The sequence below is a fragment of the Esox lucius genome, chromosome 17 (assembly GCF_011004845.1).
Source record: "Esox lucius isolate fEsoLuc1 chromosome 17, fEsoLuc1.pri, whole genome shotgun sequence".
In the NCBI taxonomy this organism is placed as follows: Eukaryota; Metazoa; Chordata; class Actinopteri; order Esociformes; family Esocidae; genus Esox; species Esox lucius.
Genome location: NC_047585.1, coordinates 36,560,018 through 36,582,221, shown reverse-complemented (window position 1 = coordinate 36,582,221; position 22,204 = coordinate 36,560,018). Strand labels below are relative to the sequence as shown.

General features: G+C 44.9%; 2 protein-coding genes across 3 annotated transcripts; both read left to right on the top strand.

Annotated features, from left to right (window-relative positions):
• Window positions 1-1,867: 1,867 nt before the first annotated feature.
• On the top strand, window positions 1,868-17,672 carry atxn7l2a (ataxin 7-like 2a). Its single transcript, XM_029114341.2, has 12 exons — window positions 1,868-2,015; window positions 2,940-3,667; window positions 4,921-4,989; window positions 5,280-5,607; window positions 5,769-5,958; window positions 6,187-6,262; window positions 6,435-6,517; window positions 14,602-14,813; window positions 14,918-15,095; window positions 15,763-15,884; window positions 16,239-17,106; window positions 17,279-17,672. Exons 2-12 carry the CDS (start codon window positions 3,538-3,540, stop codon window positions 17,294-17,296), a joined length of 2,274 nt encoding a protein of 757 aa, XP_028970174.2. The 5' UTR covers window positions 1,868-2,015; window positions 2,940-3,537; the 3' UTR covers window positions 17,297-17,672.
• A 499-nt stretch (window positions 17,673-18,171) lies between these two features.
• On the top strand, window positions 18,172-22,102 carry LOC105016839 (cytochrome b561 domain-containing protein 1). 2 transcript variants are annotated; one of them, XM_010880935.4, is made up of 3 exons: window positions 18,172-19,048; window positions 19,284-19,321; window positions 19,988-22,102. In XM_010880935.4, exons 1-3 carry the CDS (start codon window positions 18,892-18,894, stop codon window positions 20,486-20,488), a joined length of 696 nt encoding a protein of 231 aa, XP_010879237.1. In that variant the 5' UTR covers window positions 18,172-18,891; the 3' UTR covers window positions 20,489-22,102. The 2 variants fall into 2 exon arrangements, with proteins under 2 accessions (XP_010879237.1, XP_019910758.1); XM_020055199.2 differs by having other exon boundaries at window positions 18,927-19,002.
• The last annotated feature ends 102 nt before the right edge of the window (window positions 22,103-22,204 follow it).

Genomic DNA, 22,204 nt, shown 5'->3' with positions numbered 1-22,204 from the left:
ACAGCAGAACCAGGTCAATGACCTGAAGAGAGCTGGTACCACAGTCTCAAAGAAAACCATTAGAAACACACTTCGCTGTCATGGATTAAAATCCTCCAGCGCACGCAAGGTCCCCCTGCTCAAGCCAGCGCATGTCCAGGCCCATCTGAAGTTTGCCAATGACCATCTGGATGATCCAGAGGAGGAATGGGAGAAGGTCATGTGATCTGATGAGACAAAAATAGAGCTTTTTGGTCTAAACTCCACTCGCCGTGTTTGAAGGAAGAAGGATGAGTACAACTCCAAGAACACCATCCCAACCGTGAGGCATGGAGGTGGAAACATTTTCTGCAAAGGGGACAGAATGACTGCACCGTATTGAGGAAAGGATGGAGGGAGCCATGTATCGCGAGATCTTGACCAACAACCTCTTTGGCTGGGTCTTCCAGCATGACAACTACCTGAAACACACAGCCAGGGCAACTAAGGAGTGGCTCTGTAAGAAGCATCTCAAGGTCCTGTAGTGGCCTAGCCAGTCTCCAGACCTGAACCCAATAGAAAATCTTTGGAGGGAGCTGAAAGTCTATATTGCCCAGCGACAGCCCCAAAACCTGAAGGATCTGGAGAAGGTCTGTATGGAGGAGTGGGCCAAAATCCCTGCTGCAGTGTGTGCAAACCTGGTCAAGAACTACAGGAAACGTATGATGTCTGTAATTGCAAACAAAGGTTTCTGTACCAAATATTAAGTTCTGCTTTTCTGATGTATCAAATACTTATGTCATGCAATAAAATGCAAATTCATTACTTAAAAATCATACAATGTGATTTTCTGGATTTTTGTTTTAGATTCCGTCACTCTCAGTTGGAAGAGTACCTATGATAAAAAATTACTGACTTCTACATGCTTTGTAAGTGGGAAAACACTGCCAATTTTGCAGGTATCAAATACTTGTTCTCCCCACTGTACATGACACAATCACAATAATAGAAACACGTTTTCAGGCTGCTATGAAAGTGCAAAAATTACGATCAACAGATATTTTGAACATAAGAATTGCTGAAAAACTCTGATATACTGCAAAGGTACTGCCATAAAAATCTTTGGGGAGGGGATACAGTATTTTCTATATACTGCATTTATTTTAATTTTTTTAAGGGAGGCATAGGATATCAGACTTTACAGTTAAAAAAAATAGGAGTGGCTATAGGAATTTAAAGGTGTTATAAATTGTCATTGCAGACCATCTCTATATCTGCAGGAACAGCAGAATTATTTCATAGTATCTCTTATCTGCTTTTTTAGTTATTGGCAAGATGGAATAGGCTGACGTGGGGCGAGGCGGTTAGTTGGTGAAGGACAAGGGGAAAAGGCTGGTGGAGAGGATTGGTTGAAAGATTAAGCCTGGTAAACCAATTGGATGTTTGACATTGCAGACAACTTCAAAAGTGAGTTGAGAGAGTTAGTGACTCAATAACAATATATTAGGCACATCTGAGCTAATCACATTTCTCAAATCTAACCAGCATTGGTCACTGGCTTTTAAAGTTTGTTGCATTATGGCTATAGACATTGTCTGAGGTAGACTGCATGACTCACAATAATTATGCTAGTTAATAAGACTTCCTACTCCTGTTTAGTGGGTGACTTGAAGCAATGAGTGGAAGAAAGGGCAGTGGACATGTTTACAGTGTTCCCCAACACAACCCTGTTTTTTTTTTTTTTAAAAGGTATTCTCCTGTCATATGATCACCCCATTGAACGCACCAAGGGATTTGTGCCTTCATCAGAACCACTGCCCTTCAAACTCAGAATGAAATTGGGCTTCAAAAATCTATTAGACATCTAGCCCAAAACAGACTGTTAAAATAAATATTTTGTTAATTGCAGAAGTCCCAGTTTGCATCTTTAATCAATGGTGACCCCAGTGCCTAACTACAGATGGTGACCTTTCTGAACATCTCTGGCCCAGCTGTTCATCCAAATAGCGGAGCCACTGTGAATACTATCAAACTGTACCTCCACTGCCTGAACCCATGTAAGTCTTCAACTGGTGCTTGTTTGCAGTGAAACACGTTGCAAGACCAATGTGGCACAGTCCGACTGGAGAATGGCCAAGTATGACGCAGTACAGTACTGTCTGGATGTGACAGAAGTGTCTGGGAACGAGATTAACTGCTCCATAATAGTAACATAGGACTACAGTTCAAATGTTTGGCTTTAGATGGCACTGTTGTACTTCTTGTAACTTTTTGCACTGTCTTTGTGTCCACAGTTGGCATTAGCCAGTAGGCGGTACTGTTTGATGCATGCATTTGACTATAGAATGTCATACTCATGGCCAAGCCCTCGTCTCTTATGTGTGTACAAATGAAGAAAACATTGGTTAGATGTAAACAATAACTCAATTCTTATCACAGAGTTAGGTGGTATTTTATACCTGTCCACACTTCAGTGCTCAACTGTCTGGAAGACAGGTTGACACGGGATTATGCAGCAGTACCAGTTGTGTGTGACAGGCTTAAGTTAGTGGTCAGTAGTAATTCTAGTACATCATTTCCTGGGATGACATGCTTTAAACCAGCCAGATTTGCAGCTTTGAGATGTTTGGTTTTGACTGAAAAGTAGTTTACAGTTCAAAATGAACAGTCTCATCCATAGAGCTATATGACCACATTGTTTTCAGAATGATCTGCTAATGAGGGAGTATATGACTAGTTCAAAACAGTACTGGCCTCCAGGGTTTAACCGTGTAATGGGATTATCTGCAGGCAGAGGTAGTTACTGTCGCTTGTACGGTCAAGTCCCATTTCTATTCCTGGTCCCTAGCCTTGACACCCATACTTTGGTGTTCACTAATCTAAATGGACCGGATTCTTGTAAATTCTTGTAGTGAGGTCCCAGTTCAGTAACCATCCAATAGGCCAAGTTGAGCTTCTGTCATATAGTTTTTTCTTTCCAGTGCTTTGGGATCTGTGAAGGTGGAACTATCAGAAGAAGATGGAGGAACTGGAACTGGAATGGTGTCTGACTGTTTTCATCCAGGCCAGTGCCTGGCTATGCAGCAGGATACAGCCTTGCCACAGCGCATCTGAACAGTCTGAAGTGATCTCTGTTGCTGTCAAATCTGGCTTTTAATTTTTCTTGGTGCACCCCCAAGTAAATGAAATCCTTAGGCCAATTAATGTGGTGGAATTAATCAAATGATAGGCTACGAGTCAGAAAACAAAATGTTGTGTTGCGCATGCATCTCAGGACCCAGTCTGGGATGGCCACCTGACCTTGCTATTTTGTTTGTTCTAGTCTTGTGTCTAAGACTATAGCATAGCAAGGTGAAATAGCAAGGTTTGTCATCATGCCCACACCACCCATGTACATTCAGCAAAGATGAACAGACAGACAGGTGACCTTTCCCGTTATGGTCTTTGCCATTTCCCTCTCTGGTCCTTCACTGCATTTTTTCCGAATCTAGAGTTTGAGCGTTTCATGTACGCGCACGCAGGTACTTCCCGTCCCTCTCGTGAATGCGGAGTATGACGTAAGTCCCTTGCCGCGCAGTGATGATGGCGGTGCGTGAACGCGCAGTTAAAGTAATGGCTGCTCTGGAACGGCGGGTGCCTAGTATCGATGATTTCGTGGGCCAAAGCTGGAGCGCCTGGGCCGAGAAAGCGGGTGTGACGGCGTCGGAAGGTAAGGGAGGACTTTGGCATCGGTATCATCACATATCTAACCGATTGGCCATTCTGTTTAGGTTTATTTTCGTGGAAACGGGCGGCTGCCTTAACCATGTTACCCAAACAAAGACCCTGCTGGGTCCTAGCGCTGGCTAGATAACATGTTGCTCTCTCCCAGGTCCTAGCGCATACGGCGTCTTCCCAAAAAATAAGTGATAATCGTGTATATTTGATTATAGTTATATATTTGTATGTACACACAAACACAACATGACCATCATTTGACAGTATCCTCTCATTACGGCGTTACACGCCCAAATAGAACTGTGGCCCTACAAGGGATGGCGGATTGCATTAGTTTTAGGGATGGTTGGGCGAGCAACTTCTTGCCATAGAAAGCTAGCAAGCTAGCTAGCCATATTAGCAATGAAGCTAAGCTAATAATGCTACCAGAATGATACAGACACCGGCGACGAAGGAGGAGTCTGATGACACCATGTAAATGCTATTCTAGTTTTTGATTTCAGACCAAATTTAAAGCTTTCCTCGATCTGTGGAATGGGGATGTGAATCCTCTGAAATAACTTGTTGGAAGCACTGTGGTCTGTGTATTCGAGGCACAATTTTGAGTTTCAAGAACGAGAGACGTGTCTACAGCTCCAAGAGAATGCGCGCATTCATTGTCTGGCACCTTTCCAAGTGATTCTCTCCCTAACTTTCTAAGCTATGAACCAACAGCAACACTTGTCTGTCTCTCAACGAACCGTATTCTGTCAGTGGGCACAAGTATTATGATCAAAGATCATGCTTGCAACCTTGATCAAGCATAGCATCGGACATAAGCTGGATGCCAAGTTCACCATAGAAAATGAAGTCACCTATCCAGCTAGATTTCTTCAAAATGAACATTCACACTAAAAGGGAATTTCCAACTATATAGCCTGTGGGGAACCTCAAATTACTGCATTACTCCGGTCTGTTGTGAAGATTGCTAGTCGTCAAACCAGAGGTTCAGGTTCTGACCCTGTCTTCCTGTCTAGTCAACAGATTTATCTTAATAGTGGCTTTCCCTCCCCATATCCTCTTAACTCACACCGTCTTCTGAGGTTTGGTTTTACATGACCTGCCGTTAAGATTGTCGAGGACCAAGGGAAGACTCAATTGACCACTCGCCTCTTAATTGTTGATGTGCACCCGTTGCATGTTGGACTGTCATTGTTTGCCCATTTCCTGACCAAGGCAACCAGATCACAAAATCTCTACTTTCAGGCACCGAAGGAGATGACTGCAGCAAGAATGGGAAGAAAGCTGCTGAGGCCATGTCTCTCAGGAAGGAAGGTATGTCTTCACTGGAATGCTTATAAATGCACATGCCTCATTCTCTTTTTAATTTGCCTCAAAGCTCATTAATCCAGCTTTTTCAACCTGTCAATATCCATAGACGCCATTGCTTGAGGTGTCCCTGACGCCTGCTGGGGCTCCATACCCAGACAGACTTTTAATGTGTGTATTTGGGTCTTCCTGCATTTCTGGGTTTCTCTGACAGAAGAAGACTTTGTGGTTTGTCTATGCCTACCTCATTGGTGTGATTCCTTACTTGTTTCTCTCCTTTCGGTCTCCCCCTCCAGACATGTCCATCTTCGGCCACTACCCCGGCCAAGATGACTTCTACCTGGTGGTGTGTAGCCACTGTGGCCAGGTGGTCAAGCCCCAGGCCTTTGAGAAGCATTGTGAGAGGAGACATGGTCCCCTAGGCAAGCTGTACTCACGCCTCCGTTCCCCACCTCCAGCCTCCCAGCAGCGCCCCCGTCATAGTCACTCCCCATCCGGAACCCATGCAACCTCCACCTCGTCCTGGGAAGGGAGGGGGCAAGGGACCGGGGTACCACGAGCAGCCCCCCAGTCCCCATCCACACCCCCCCAGTTTAGACACAAGCCCCCCAAGGAAGGAGTACGGTAAGAGAGAAGGGATACATGGAGGTTGTTATGGGTGGGGATTGGATGACAGGGTCAAGTCTTGTCCCCTGATTTTCTTAAAAGGCCTGTGAGATTTACTCTGAACACTCATTATTTGCATGTATTAAATCTGATAACTGTCTTTCTCTTGTTTGTGTCAGCCACTCCCCCCTGGATAAGAGTCCCCATGCCAGTCAATCTGAGTCAGCTGTGTTCAAGCAGCCCCCACCCCTGGAACCTCCCCTAAGCTCCCCGTGCCCCTCTCACAGAGACCCACCTTGGCCGCATGGAGGCACCCCTCCCGCCCGGCCTTCCCCCACCCCTCCCGCCCGGCCTTCCCCCACCCCTCCCGCCCGGCCTTCCCCCACTCCGCCCGCCCGTCCGTCCCCCACCCCGCCCGCCCGCCCGCCTCCCACACAGCCCATCAGGCCTTCCTCCACACCGCCCACCCGGCCCTCCTCCACACCAACAGCCCGGCCCTCCTCCACACCAACAGCCCGGCCCTCCTCCACACCACCCGGACGGTCCTCTACCACCCCGCCCGGCCGGCCATCCACCAGCGAGAGGACACACACCCAGAGGAAGGAGCCCACTTCGGCCTCTACTCTTCCCGGCCACCTCCGTGGACCAAGACCATACAACAAAGTGGCTTCTAGTGAGTCTTCGTTTGGGTGAAGGGTTTTTTGAATGGTCGACTGTTAAAATTAAGTGACATCTTGTCTTACAAGGGGGGCCAAAGTTAATGTGTTTCTTTTGACCATTTAATTACAGCTGTTAAGTCTGTTTAATTCCTGTCAAAGACACTTTTCTGTTCCTGTCATGTTCAGGAAGAGAGTGCGATCTAGACAAGCACTGTGGAGTACTGGACCCTGAGCGGAAGAAAGTCTGCACTCGTCTTCTGACCTGCAATGTAAGTTCAGTCATCATCGTCGTCATGTAATCTCATCTTCCTCCTCCTCTGTCCACGCCTAAGTTTGTTTTGTCCTTTTCTGTAGCATTAGAGAAGCAACATCAACCCTTAATGCTCTTGGCCCAATTATCAACCCTCAATAGTTGTGTGTACAGGATATGATTTTTGTCTGACTTTTATCAGTGTTGAATGAAGTCAGATATCTTGTTAGAACTGATAAATATCTTCAAAATATGTATCTGCAATTGCTCACTTCTCCGTTGGGGGTGCAAATGGTAAGCACGGTAATGAGTTTCTAATTAAAAGACACTCCGCAATACAGCCCTAATAATAATTAGTGTTTCTGTTTAGTTCCCCTTTCTCACAATTAAACCCCAATTAGACACCTTCTGTATTTATTACTCTCCTATGATAACTGGGGCGTTTATCATAAGGATCCCTTTCTGTAGCCAGCGTCCCATTGATAAGAGTGATGTCTTCAAGTGGATGTGTCACGTCAGAGGTGGATTTCAAACACACTTGATACCGAAAGGACAGCATGATGAGTAGGTCTATTTGTGGAGTGCCTCTTTTGAACAATGATGACTCATTTCTCTATTTAACACTTTCTCTTTGTCCCCCATCTCGTGTCTCTGCTGTTGTCTTCAGTTATTCATCGCTAGGCCGCGAACATGCTAGGGCCGCAGATGTCATGTTGCTCCGTGATTGTGGTGTCGTCCCAAGTATTTCAAAGGCTTCAATATGATCCCTAGTTCTTAAACCCCGGGATAGTTTTACCTGTCTTTACATCCATGTGATTTAGCAGATGTTCTTATCCTGAGTGACTTAACGGTAGTAAGTGCTGACATTTTCATATTTTGTCATGCTGACAACCTGTGGACATTTTACCCACAACTCTGATGTTAGTGTCATGTTCTTACCAACTGAGGGGCACGGGGAGCTTAGGGCAGGCTCCAGGGGTCCTGGATAAAAACCTGTCTCCTTTCCTTTTTTCCAAATCAATGATCTGACTGTATTAGGAAGTTGAAAGTAAAGGGGTGAAAAACTTGCTTTCATTCATCTTGCTAGATAGCTAATTTGAACTAAAGAGCACACACTACTAGAGCTGAAATCAGAGGAACATTCTGTGTAGTTAGTATGGCTTGTTCTGGTTTTTCTAAAAGAGGAACCTGGCTGCTTCTCTTTGTGCACATAGGGGTCATGTGTAGGCAGGAGCAGAGACTGAGTTACAGGAAATGGAAAGAGAAAGGAAAGACTTCCCTCACGCACCTCTCACTTTTAGATGCTCACGACGTATGGTTTATTAAAGGGGTGGTGGCTTGAGAACTAGCCAGGTATGACATAGATTTGCATTAGACCCAACATTAGTATTCACATTAAAAGCTCCAACACATCTCAGTTTTATTTTCATCAAGATATTACATAAAACCAATCAAGTTGTGCTGGATGGACGGTAACTAGGGGTGTGACATCATGAAGAGTTACTACAATGTGAACTCACACAGAAATGTATTGGACTCTATTAACTTAAACTTTTAACTTCAAAATGTACCAAATGGTATGACATCAAGGTGACTCATTTCAATACTTTTTCTAATTTCAATACATTTATCAATCTTAATTTATATATCACCATTTTATGAAAATAATTAGCATTTCCATCAGCACACTTTCGAAATTTTTGGTCTGTCTGATTGTTGGGGGCATTATCAAACACGTTAAAAATATTTACGTATTCACCCCTTCATAGAACATTCTAGAGGCCAAGCCCCTTACCTACATGAACATTGTCATTGGTCTATTATAATAGGATTGAATCATGATGCAGGAACATTATCCTAACTGAACTGGCTGAAATTCCAGGTATTTCTTCTTTTAAACACTTTGTACAAAAGGGCATTGTCATAAATTTCACATCTACAGAGGGTTATTTCAACCTCATTGTATGATAATCTGGATTTTCTTTTAATTGCTGGAAAATTACTTTTGACTGCAGTCCATGTTTGCCTTGCTGCATTGCTAACTCACTCTGTACTAATACTATTTAATACAGCAATATCATGTCATCCACCACTATACCTACATATTGTAAAACAAATGTTATTTTTAAAACCTTTCTACAGATTTCCAATTCTACTATGTTCTGTCCTTTTGTAGGGCAAAAGCCAGGTCTTTTAATGCTTGTTTCCTTCAAATGATTATTTCCTGTTTGTCACTTCCCTCATCCCCCATGCTACTCGGATCAGATTTTCTCAGACGTATGTTATGTATGGTCCAAGTTATCTCTAGCAGCACATTTTAAATGCTAATGAATCCTGCCAAGTTTCAGACCCATCTGTGTTCATGAATGTGAGAAGGTGGCAGTGAAAGACCAGATTTCTCAATTATCCTACAATGCGTGATCTGGATTAAAAATTATCACTCATTTTAGGACTTGGCTATCTTAAGGACTAGATGAATTAGTTACGCTGCTAAAAATAGAAGGAAAGTTGGACTACATCCCCAATATACATACATACTGATCAGCCATAATATTATGACACTGGCAGGTGAAGTGAATAAGACTGATAATCTTGTTATTATGGCACCTGTCAGTGGGTGGGATATTAGGATCTGAGCGACTTTGACAAGGGCCAAATTGCGATGGCTAGACGACTGGGTCAGAGCATCTCCAAAACTGCAGCCCTTGTGGGGTTTTCCCGGTCTGCAGTGGTCACTACCTCTCAAAAGTGGTCCAAGGAAGGAAAAGCGGTGAACCGGCGACAGGGTCCTGGGCGGCCAAGGCTCATTGATGCACGTGGGGATCAAAGGCTTGCCCGTGTGGTCCGATCCAACAGACGAGCCACTGTAGCTCAGATTGCTGAAAAAGTTCATGCTGGTACTGAACACACAGTGCATTGCAGTTTGTTGTGTATGGGGCTGCGTGGACGCAGACCAGTCAGGGTGCACATGCTGACCACTGTCCACTGCTAAAAGCGCCTACAATGGACACATGAGCTCAGAACTTCGACCACGGAACAATGGAAAGTGGCCTAGTCTGATGAATCATGTTTTCTTTCACATCACGTGGATGGCTGGGTGTGTGCATCACTTACCTGGAGGACACATGGCACCAGGATGCACTATGGGAAGGAGGCAAGCCGGCGGAGGCAGTGAGATGCTTTGGGCAATGTTCTGCTGTGAAACCTTGGGTCCTGCAATTCATGTGGATGTTACTTTGACATGTACCGCCTACCTGAGCATTGTTGCAGACCATGTGCACCCTTTCATGGCAACGATAATCCCTGATGGCATTGGCCCCTTTCAGCAGGATAATGCGCCCTGACATAAAGCAAAAATGGTTCAGGAATAACTTGAGGAGCACAACAACAAGTTCAAGGTGTTGCCTTGGCCTCCAAATTCCCCAAATCTTAATCCAATCAAGCATGTGTGGGATGTGCTGGACAAACAGGTCCAATCCATGGAGGACCAACCTCGCAACCTACAGGACTTAAAGATTCTGCTGCTAACGTCTTGGTGCCAGGTACCACAGCACACCTTCAGAGGTCTAGTGGAGATTGCTACAATTCTCTAACCACCTTCCAGGGGGACTCTCCACATTGGTATCTCAATCCTTGCACTCCAGTGCTAAGATGAATGCGTCAGTGCCTTTGTGAGAGAGTCTTTGCATCGATGTCTCACCTGGTTGTCTGCAGGGGGACATTTATGTCCATACATGCATTTAATAGTAATCCTCAATGAATTCCAGTTTCCAGAACTTTACTGAACCACCCCGGTATTTAAATCTTCACGGTCCAGCGATTGCATTAAACTCGTCAGTCCTTTTGTGAGATAATACCTTACATCGTTGTCTGTACGCCAGCACAAGAACTTGCATTATCCATCATCAGCCGATTTGTTACATTTACACAGAGGTTATTCCTCTGAAAGCACCAGAACTTAAGTTTGGTGAAACTTAGAAAATTTGAAATAGAATGACAACGAAATAATAATAAAACACTGAATCAAAGAGAGAAATATAAAAATACATAATAAGAAAATGGAAATATTCCATGAGGAAGCTATAAAAGCTTTAAGGTTAAACAGTGTTAAGTTTAAGCGCTCAGTCATAGGTGTGTGAAAAGAAGTGTTTTTAACCTAGATTTAAAAATGTATATGTTTGGGGCACGTCTAAGGTCTTCTGGTTGTTTATTCCAGTTTTGAGCGGCATATTTGCTAAATGCAGCTTCAACATGTTTAGTTTGGACTCTGGGCTCTACTCTGGTTCATGGAGCTAAGAGCCCTGCTCGGTTTATAATATTCAAACACATCAGAAATGTATTCGGGGCCTAAACCATCCTGTGATTTGTTGACTAAAAGCACCACTTTAAATTAATTCTGTAACTGACTGGAAGCCAGTGCAAAGATTAAAGAACTGGAGTGATGTACTCTGTTCTCTTGGTCCTGGTTAACATTCTAGCAGCAGCATTCTGAATGAGCTGCAGCTGTTTTAGTCATTTTGGGGAGTCCAGTTAAGAGGCCATTAGAGTAGTCAACTCTTAAAGGGAGTGCTACTAATCTCAGCTTGTTACCTGCATAAAAGACACCTGTCCACAGAAGCAATCAATCAGATTCCAAACTCTCCACCATGGCCAAGACCAAAGAGCTGCCCAAGGATGTCAGGGACCAGATTGTAGACCTACACAAGTTGGGAATGGGGTACAAGACCATTGCCAAGCAGCTTGGTGAAAAGGTTATTATTCGCAAATGGAAGAAACACAAAATAATCTCCCTTTGTCTGGGGCTCCATGCAAGATCTCACCTTGTGGAGTTGCAATGACCATGAGAACGGTGAGGAATCAGGCCAGAACTACACAGGTGGATCTTGTCAATGATCAAGGCAGCTGGGACCATAGTCAACATGAAAACATTTGGTAACACACTACGCTGTGAAGGACTGAAATCCTGCAAGCTCCACCTGCTCAAGAAAGCACATGTACTGGCCCGTCTGAAGTTTGCCAATGAATGATTCAGAGGAGAACTGGGTGAAAGTGTTGTGGTCAGATGAGACCAAAATCGAGCACTTTGGCATCAACTCAACTTGCCGTGTTTGGAGGAATGCTGCCTATGAGCCCAAGAACACCATCCCCACCGTCAAACATGGAGGTGGAAACATTATGCTTTGGGGGTGTTTTTCTGCTAAGGGGACAGGACAACTTCACCGCATCAAAGGGACGATGGACGATAAAATCTTGGGTGAGAACCTCCTTCCCTCAGCCAGGGCATTGAAAATGGGTTGTGGATGGGTATTCCAGCATGACAATGACCCAAAACACACGGCCAAGGCAACAAAGGAGTGGCTCAAGAAAAAGCACATTAAGGTCCAATAGTGGCCTAGCCAGTCTCCAGACCGTAATCCCATAGAAAATCTGTGGAGGGAGCTGAAGGTTTGAGTTGCCAAATGTCAGCCTCGAAACCTTTAATGACTTGGAGAAGATCTACAAAGAGGAGTGGGACAAAATCCCTCCTGAGATGTGTGCAAACCTGGTGGCCAACTACCAGAAACGTCTGATCTCTGTGATTGCCAACAAAGGTTTTGCCACCAAGTACTAAGTCATGTTATGCAGTGAGTGAAATAATACTTATTTCACTCATTAAAATGCAAATCAATTTATAACTTTCTTGACATGTTTTTCTGGATTTTTTGGTTTTTCTGTCTCTCACTGTTCAAATAAACCAAAAAAATTATAAACTGAATTTCTTTGTCAGTGGGCAAACATACAAAATCAGCAAGGGAATAAATACTTTTTTTCCCTCACTGTATATTTTTAACATGATAGAATGCTGTTTTGGGGACTGCCTTGATGTGACTGTTGAACGTCTGCTTATCAGAACATCAAGATTACGCACTTGGTCCCTGGTTTTTAGGGCCTGAGAATCCAGCTCTTTACTAATAGTAGTTCTCTTACCTTTGTTGCCAAACACAATAATCTCTGTTTTATCTTGGTTTAGTTGTTGACAATTTTGGTTCATCCAGGTAGGTATGTGTTCTATACAGTGACCCAGTGAGTCTATTGAGCCGTTGTCATAAGCTTCGAGAGCCATATATATTTAAGTATCATCTGCATAGCTGTGGTAGTTGTTTTGTAGAATTTGGCCCAAAGGAAGCATATACAGATTGAACAGAAGCGGTCTGAGAACTGATCCCTGGGGAACTCTGCATGTCATTGCCACCCTATCAGATTGATGATTGCCAATGGTGACAAAGTAACTCCGGCCATCTAAATAAGACCTAAAGCAATTAAGGACTGTCCTGGAGAGTCCTACCCAATTTTCTAGCCTGTCTAGAGGTGTTCTATGAGTTACAGTGTCAAATGCAGCACTGAGATCTAATAACCAGAACTGTTATTTTATTTGAATTGGTATTGAGCCGTATTTCATTTAAAACTTTTATCAGAGCCGTTTCAGTATTGTGGTGAGGTCGGAAGCCCGACTAAAATGTGTCTACAAGATCGCTTGAGTTCACAAAATTGCTGAGCTCATTGAAGACAACCTTCTCAATTATCTTGGCTATAAAATGGAGATTTGATACAGGTCTATAGTTGTTCAATATAGATGCATCCAGTGTTATCTTTTTTAAAAGAGGCTGAATGACAGCTGTTTTTATAGACATTGGGAAAATTCCTGATTGCAGAGAGCCATTAACTATTTGCTGTAGATCCATTGTCATAGGGTTAAAAATTGTTTTAAAAATGTCAGATGTCTGTGTGTTGAGACGTGGAAGCTTTAAGATGTCGAATCGTCTAGGGATTTTTGCTCAATTGTATTAAATTGCGACTTAACCAAGTTATAACACAACTTAACTGAGTCATTACACAACTTTCACACTCTTGTTGCCCCTGTCCCAGCTTTTGAAATGTGTTGCTGCCATCAAATTCAAACTGAGAATATATTTTTCAAGGAACAGTAATATTTCTCAGTTTCAACATTTCATATGTTGTCTTTGTATTATTTTCTATTGAGTATAGGGTTAAAATGATTTGCACATCATTGCATTCTATTTTTCATTACATTTTACACAGCGTCCCAACTTTTTTGGAAACAGGGTTGTATATTAAGCTTAGCTATTAGTTACAAAATACATTAATAAATTGTTTGCTCAAATAAAAAATTATTCTTTGTGTAGGAAAATACAGTTCATATGGTATGATGAATGGATCATATGAAGTGACAAGCAAAACCTGTCACAATATGATCTAGTCTCACACAATATGACATTTCAGACACTTAGCACAAGAGTGGGCCTTGTTATTTGCTAACATCCTTGCAGCTTACCCACTGCAACATGCTACGGTACATTTTAAAGTAATAATGACAACAAAAAATATCTTTGGCATTTTTATGTAAGAAGTGTGACACTGAAGGACACTGGGAAAGGGTATTGAAGTGAGAGCGTCAAAGATTTGATTTATTGAAAAAATAGACCACTCAAACTGCAACCCTTCCACATCCTACTGAGTTGTTTTCAGTTTTTCCTGGTTGAACAAGAATCCCTTCTCTCCAAAGGTCTGCACACAATTGGCCATTTAAATATCACAAGTGTCATATTTTGTCCATTTCTGGAACAAAATATTTTTGATCAGGGCTGACTCAAAATATTATGTCTGGACTTTCGAAAATATCAGACTGACATCTGTTTTAACGTTCAGTACTTGATTGAGGAGATTTTTTTTTAAACTTTTATTCAAGTTTAAACTTTCTGAAACTTGGGACAGTCACACCATATTAGCTTTTTCATGTTTGGTTGGACATTTTTGAAGTGATGAATTGCACGAATGTTCAGTGTGTTCACATAAAGAAGTATGTTCTGAACTAATATACTAATTTAAATGTTATTTATTTGTTTGACGCTCTGAACCAAGAAGGCCATGTCACATCAACCACCCGCGTACATACACACATATAGATCCATATATGTTCCTTGAAAGGTGATCGCTGACGCAGTTCTAGTTTACAAGCACCCTTTGTGTGTACAAACATACTTTTTTGTTGTTGCTATAAATCAATGATTTGTTATTCCTGTGCTTCTTCCCCTTTGTCCTTAGATACACTCCATCCACCAGCGACGAAAGGTTACTGGCCGTAGTAAAGACTTTGACCAGCTGGTGGCCGAGCTGAAGACGGGGGCCCGGGTCCGAGAGCGCAGTGGTCCGACACACGAGGGGAGCTCCGGTCGGTCGCCTAGCCCGGAGGCCCCCAGGGACCTGCCGCCCACCCCCCATTGCAGGAGGCCCCTCACCAACAACCCTGCCTTCAGGTGGGCGACTCGTGTTGTAAGATAGGGTATCAATAGTTTGTGGTACATTCTTGCAGTATGTGTGGACACAATGCTAACGTGCACGTGCGTGTGTGTGTGTACAGTCGATCCAGGGCCTCTTCAGAAAGCGCTCCGGAGGAGGACAGACCTCGTCAGGAGGGTAGCGTCCGCGCTCCATCGCCCCTAGTCTACGGGCACATCTCCAGTGACGAGAGCGAGGAGGACGGGTCTGAGGAGCCTGCCGAATACCCCTCGTCATCTTGGCACCCCAAACCGGCCGCGGTAAGATCACAGGATGTCATCAGCTAGCCTGTTATATCACTGGAGTATGGTGAACTCAAAATGCAGGGGTGCGAACTTGTCACCTTTCGGCAAAATTTGCCGTTGTACTTCAAAATATGTCACCCACATGATTTGTGGAGGTCCCGGTCTACATCTCGTCTAGGTCATCTGCTAGTAGGAATAAAATATTCTTCCTGTCTGTTCTCTGCTAAACTGCGCTGTCGCTGGACAGACCGTCTCGTGACACAAACTCTGAATAAGGTTTAACTGCGTCAGGCGGCTAGCTACACTTCCAAGCAGCGATGAACACTCAGTAAGCCACCTGTTTTTGAAGTAATTATGCGGGTGGTAAGGTACCTTTGTCAGCTTTGGTTTGTTGTAGTTTCCTACGGTAGCTAGAAACGTTGGCTATGGCGCTTCTCCATTGTCCAGCACGGTACAGGACGGCAAGCATGTATCTGACCCATGCAGTGTTGCCTGCACGGCAAGGTAATGGAGCATATGCAGTCATAATGCAGATGTCCCAACTCTCCGTGAAGTTCCCGGGAGTCTCCCGCATTTCAAAAGCATCCCCTGGAAATCGGTTGCATCTTTGTCACCTTTTTCACCCCCCGGATGTGAATGCCGTGACATTGCCAATGGTGACCACGGTGTCTCGTCTCCTTAGGTGTGCTCGTTCGGCAGTCATGTGACGGGTCACGGTGTGTACACCTTCGACCGGAGGCTCCACCACCTGCGGTGGGCTCTCAATGCCATGGTGGAGCAGCACATCAGCGCCCACCTCTGGAGGTAAGGTTCATTTTGACTTCATTTCTGTGCGCAGGCGCCAGTGTATCTTGGTTCTGGTACGGTTGGTCTTGTGTAATCTGGACTAGAGGGAGGTGGACCGACAGGACATGTCTTACCGTGGCCCGGCGACCCCTGTGGTGGATTGGGCGCCTGCAGGTTGATTTGAGGTTTACAGTCTAATGAGGGTTTTGGATGCTTTGGTTTGGCTGAAATCTAGGCAGCAGTGTTATAAGAAACATTTCTGCGTGGGAATTTTGGTTGACGATCTGCTGCATTATTGAGGCGCTACGGGGCCTTCCTGTATCAAGACCAAAGGATTTGTCTGGATCTAATACAGTTGTGTTTCCTCTGCAGGAAAATACCTCAAGCTTCAGACCACCAGTCCCAGAGTCCCTCTGTGAAAAGCGTCCCCTCTTCCTCGTCTTCGTCATCTTCGTCCTCTTCCTCTCTGCACTCTAAAGTCAGGACAGGAAGTCACAGTGCCCCCTCTGTCAGGCATTCCTCTTCTTCCCACGGGCCGGGGAGGGAGTCACGCCTAGAAATCACCTCCCACTCCACAGCTGTTAACCAATCAGAGAACTCTGGCAGCGGTGGCAGCCTTGCCGCAGGCCCTGCGCCGCCCCCTGTCCGTCACGTGGGCCCCGGGAGGCCTCCAGGCCCCGGGAGGCCCAAGAACCCAGTGGGGCGACCCAGCAAGCAGCAGCTGAGACTGAGAGAGGAGGCCGCCGCCGCCGCCCTCCGGAAACGCAAGGCGCCATCACAGGAGGGGGAGCACTCCGGCCCGGACAGAAACTGCATCCTCCTTCAGGACCGGGGACGGCCCCCCTCCACGTCCTCTAAGACTACCCCGCCCGCCCCCCACGGCCTGACCAATGGCACGCTCTCCCCCGGCAGCAAGCCCCGACCCCAGCCGTCCCCCTCGGAAACCAATTCGCCAACCGCGGCCTGGGCATTCAAACGGACACACCCGCCCCCTGGACACTCTTCCTCCCCGCCTGACCCTCACAGCCGAGGGGGGGACTTGGGACTGCATGGGAGGGGGGCGGCGGGGTACGAGCACAGGGGCCTGGGAAAGAAACGCAAGGGGGGCAGCAGTGAACCCTCGCCCCCCTCCAAACCACACCGCCTGCCCTCCTCCCCTCGCTCCAATTACTACCCCTGGAAGGACAGTAAGGGGGCAGCATTGCCTGGCGGGGTGGAGAAGAAAATGGGCACACAGAAGGTAGGTTAAAGAGCAGTTGCCCCCCCCCCCCCCCCCCCCCCCCGAGTCACAAGTCCTTGATTAAGGAACGTATTACGTACCTCTATTACAAAGCAATACGTGATCAGTTGTTGTAGTTTCTTTCTGTGACTGTCGCTCAGCCACTTAAACGTCAACTTTCTTCTCTCTTCAGCCAAAACTGCACCATTAAGAGTGCCTGCCTTACAAGCCACTATGGGACAGTCAGCCCTGCCTGCGCAGTCAGACATCACACCTCAGACTGGCTACAGGACTCCAGAGACGTGTGTTTGACTGGATATTAAAGCCTGTGTGTGCGTGCGTGCGTGTGTGTGCGTATGTCTATTGAAGCGTGTGGATGTATGGCTTATGACCAATACAGTATGAGTTGCGTGTTGTTCAGTTGTGTGCGTGTGGGTCTGTGTGCACTGTGGTTGGTGAGTGTGCAGGACAAAGGGGATGTGAATTTCTGTGTATGAATTTTGAAATACCTCAAGACCTTCTGGTTATGCTGCTAAATTAATATGTTGATTTATAAAATTGGATTAAAAACATCCTTTACACTTGAAGTTGTGGTCTTTATTTACCCTCTTGATATACCATTCTAACTAGTTGAATTTTTTTTTGCGTTTGACTAAGTATTTGAACATTTATCATGAAGGTACTATTTAAGACAGACCAGGAAGTTGAAACACCTGGCGTAGCTGCAACCCGTCTGAAAATCTAACTCGAGATCCTACTTAAATGTTTCTGTTATGGTGTGGCACATGTATTGCATTGTTTGAGCACAATGCCTATTAGTCGTCTAATAACTAGTGACGCAGGAACCTTGACCGACCGGTAGGCTAGCCTACACACCTTAGCTTCGTACGGAGAGCGATCGAGTGTAAGCCTATATACTTGCATAATGAACCACATTCCTTCACGTCATGTCAGTTCGATCGGGGCCACTCCTTTCTAAGAACAAGAGGACGTGTTTCGGAAATTGGATGGACAAATATTAATCCCACGTTCATATCAATCAATTCATTAAAACCATTATTATAACGGGTGCGCCCCGTACTGAAAGTTCACTACTGATTCTTGGCCACGGCTACTGGTAGGAAACCGGCTCGCCCGGCTGCCGGAGATATCGCCATTAGATGTTTACCAGATCTGAGAGCTGCTGCGGGTTGGCTTTTCTGTTCGTGACGTCTGTTTTTCCAAGCCTCTCTAAAATGTCTCATCAAACTAGAGGTCTAATACAGGAAGTGGATAAAAGAAACAAGATGATTGGTTTGAACTAGCAGTTGCCCACACAGTGTCGTATTCCAGGTGCGCAGGACAAAAGGTACCTGGTAGACCAGCTATTTGTCAGACTATTTGCAGGATGTCCCGAAAAGAAACCGTGAGGTTTAGAAATGTAGTCAACTGCGTTGCGAAACCGGGAATTCTGCCGTTTTACAATCTCTGTCAACGGGAGGAGATTTACCATCGACTAATCCATTGGACAGATTGCACGTCTATTGTTTAGCAACGAATGGATTTCCTGTGATGTTTTGGTCAACATAGTTCAAAGATACATTTGTGATAGCATACAATTAGAAGCATTTGTTTCAGCTCGAGTCCCCGCTGCGGCCAACGGCTCAAGAATAACAACTGACGAGATTAATCTCCAACTATTCGCCATGTATTTGCAAATGTGTTATTCGTAGGCTACGCGGACCGTTGGTTTGTCAACGTTCTTCTGTCAGCCTGCATGCTCTTCACCAGTTAGTCAGTCTGCCCGCGTCGGAGAGGAGAGTGGTTATGCGTGTTGATGTGGAGTACAGTCCGGTCGGCGAGGGGTTGGGAATGAGCGAGTTCTGGCTCTATGTGTGGATGCGGAGGGTCGCGGTGATCGCTGCCCATGTCATAGCGGTGGGTCTCACTGTATTGATTTCACTACTGTCCCGCCCAGGAACAAGTGAGTTATCTTCGCGATGTTGACCTGTACGATACTGGCATATCCTCCTAAAGAACACATCCTGCCTGTTATAGTCTAGTGTCAAAGGGACTCAAGTATTGATCAAATATAAGTTAACACAGTATCAGTTTACTAGTGCTTGCTGCTAAATTAGAGCAAAACATGAAACGCAGAGATCCCAAGATCAAGTTTAAGTCTGCTGGAGTTACCAACAATGTAATTTTATTTATTTCAGGTCTCTTCTCCTGGCATCCTGTGTGCATGTCTGTTGCAGTAAGTGAACATATATAAAGACACCAAAACAATATTATACCACAACCCCCCCCCCCCCCACCTCCCTGTGTGTGTCTGTTTAATAATGGATGGAACAGTGTGGAACAAAAGACAGTTGACAGGCAGCTTCACCCTTGGCTGTGGGCTGATGAAGAAGTAGATGTAACTTGACCCAAGGGACTGATTGACTGAAGGAACGTTTCAGGGCAGTCTTTAGAAAAAGGAGCTCAGGAGGTCCTTGATTTAATGGTTACTGGGACCATGCTGAGTAAAGTTTGCGAATGGGCCCAGGTCAGAAACATTATTTCTCCACACAAAAGATTCCTTCCAGGACACCATGGCTCTCTGTCCCCCTGTCACACTGACAACACCCCCATCCAATACGTAACAACACGTTCCTTTGTCTGTCCTAGTTGAAGCCTGGGTCTGTGAGTGATACTCAGTGTTCATGGACCCAGCCCTCGTCTGTCTCGGTCTTACTTGTACAACAAATGCCCTCCACCCCAATCCTCCACCTCAGTTGTACATTAAGATATAAAAAATTTGAGGTTGACCTCTCTTACCATTTCGCCTTGTGAGAGCAGCACATTTAAAAAAAAAAAAGCGCTTGTTCTCATTTTATTAAAAAAATTCTGCACATTGTCTTTCCTCTCCCCTCGCTCTCAGTACCTCCTGTGCCTGACTGAGGGCATCCTTATCTTCTCGTCAGAGGGAACGGCATTCTGCTTTAAGTCTCGCAATGTCAAAGTCCGTCTCCACTGGTTGGCCCAGGCCTTGGTCGTCCTGACCGCAGTTACCGGCGTGGGCTTCATGATCGCCAGCAAGAACCTGTCGGAACGTCCCCACCTGACCTCCTGGCACAGCCTGCTGGGGGTGGGCACCCTGGCGGCCACCGTCCTCCAGGCCGTCTGCGGCTTCTGCCTCCTCTTCCCCAAGCTGTTCAAGCTGTCTCCGCCGCGGCTCAAGCTCTACCACGCCACCTGTGGCCTGGTGGTGTACCTGCTGGCGACGGTGACCGTGGTGTCGGCCATGTTTTCGGACTGGTTTCAGGCCACAGTGAACGGGCCGTTGTGGTACGCCTTCCTGTTGCTGCCCCTGTTCCCAGCCCTGGTGGTCATGAACCAGATCACTAACGCCTACTTGCCGCGCAAAAAGATTACCGCCTGAGACGAGGATGTTGACTCGCATGGTCAAATTCAGCCTAAAGGTACAAAAGGTTTGTGGTTCATGGCCAATATGCAAAAGCTAAGAGCTGTCCTTAGGCGTGACTCATTGCAGACTGCCTGGATACAGTGCTAGCCGTGGTATTTTGCCACAAACTCCAGAGGTGTGTCAGTGCTATTAAAAACAGATTACCTACGTAAATAGAACAGTTAAAAAGGTTTTGTCAAACTGGTGGTATACATTCACTTACTATGGCGTTCAGCCAATCAGCATTCAGGATTCAAACTGTCCGGTTTATAGTAAATTATATATAGTGCGTAGCCGATAGACAGAAATCAATTTTTATAACAGGTTCACTGAGAACACATTATTTAATTGGAATGAATAATAACGACGTGGGGAGCAATTAGGTTAAAATGCCTTTTCTCAGGTACAGAGCAATAAATGTGTTACCTTGCTGGCTAGGGGATTTGATCTAGCTACCTTTCTGTTACTGTTCTGATGCTTTATCTGCTAGGCTATCTGTGTTGGCCCTGATACAGTAGGTATCTAAGATGACACCTGGTAAACACACCAACTACTACAGACACCTATGTGAAGGTGTGTCCTCTGTGTCCTAAAGGACATGTATGCAGCCCACTCCAGGTGGCTACTTAAAACCTGCACTGGGACAGAGAATGTTGGTAACTACAGGGTTTTATTTCTATCTTCTTCTGTTTCTACACATGGTACTGTGCACATTTTTCCAGTTAACGTTTAGAGACGATACAGTATATTTTCATTGCTGAAGGGAAAGCGGAGAACTTACTATTTTGTTTATTTGTTTGTTTGTGTGTGTGTGTGTGTGTGTGTATTTAAAATGTGTATTTATGATTCTTCTGTGTGTTCCGTTATATAACGTTACTTAACATAAGTCACTATGACATGTCTCGAATGGCATGTTGGATTTTGATTTTTTTACTTGAGATTTGTGCGTCTGCATGAGTTGGACCACAAGTCTCCATGAAGATAGTAGAACCTGACCATTCGGTCTCCACAAATAAAAATACTCTGGGTTAGGTTAACCTTGGGGTTAGTTTTAGGCAAATCTTTGGCAAAAAGGTTTGGTTATTGAGTTTAAGGTTAACGTATTGGCAAAATAGGGAATTTTATGGACAGAGAAAAAAGTTTGTTATTTGGAGTGGAAGGTATTAACTTTCTTAGTTTTAAATCTTATTGAAATAACACTTGAGCTCAAAGGATGGATTGGATGTTCCAGCTTGTTACATCATCTCTGTCTCATTCAGTCGGTAGAAACTTATAGCAAACTGTCATTACACAATGCTCCACTGAACCTTTTTGGTTTAAAGGAATAATAACCAAATACCAGCTTGTTGGAGTAAAGACGTTTGTTCATAATTTGTGTTATAAAACGTCTTAAACCTCTGTATATCCATGCTATTCTATTGGTCAAAGCTGGGAAGCAGCAGGTAGTGTCTTTGTTTAAGGACTACATTGCCTTTCTTATGCCATGTTTTAAAACCCAGTTCCCTTTGATGAAACCCTACTAAAAAATGTCCCTGCTTTCAAACAATCCAACCCTGTCTTCTTGTTTTAATAAAGTCAGTTGTGTCTTCATTTTGTGTAAACTGTCCTTGAGTGTTGTTGAATTGATTATTCTATAAAAGGTCAATGCTATGAATGTGTGTCATGATTAGGTACGTGGGATTAGGTGAATTT

Excerpts from the sequence above, each read along its gene's own strand:
- atxn7l2a (XM_029114341.2), top strand. The coding sequence starts at position 3,538 with ATGATGGCGGTGCGTGAACGCGCAGTTAAAGTAATGGCTGCTCTGGAA. Across the intron at positions 4,990-5,279 it reads CATGTCTCTCAGGAAGGAAG|ACATGTCCATCTTCGGCCAC; the intron begins GTATGTCTTCAC and ends CTCCCCCTCCAG. Across the intron at positions 14,814-14,917 it reads ACCAACAACCCTGCCTTCAG|TCGATCCAGGGCCTCTTCAG; the intron begins GTGGGCGACTCG and ends GTGTGTGTACAG.
- LOC105016839 (XM_010880935.4), top strand. The coding sequence starts at position 18,892 with ATGCGTGTTGATGTGGAGTACAGTCCGGTCGGCGAGGGGTTGGGAATG. Across the intron at positions 19,049-19,283 it reads ACTGTCCCGCCCAGGAACAA|GTCTCTTCTCCTGGCATCCT; the intron begins GTGAGTTATCTT and ends TATTTATTTCAG. Across the intron at positions 19,322-19,987 it reads CTGTGTGCATGTCTGTTGCA|TACCTCCTGTGCCTGACTGA; the intron begins GTAAGTGAACAT and ends CCTCGCTCTCAG.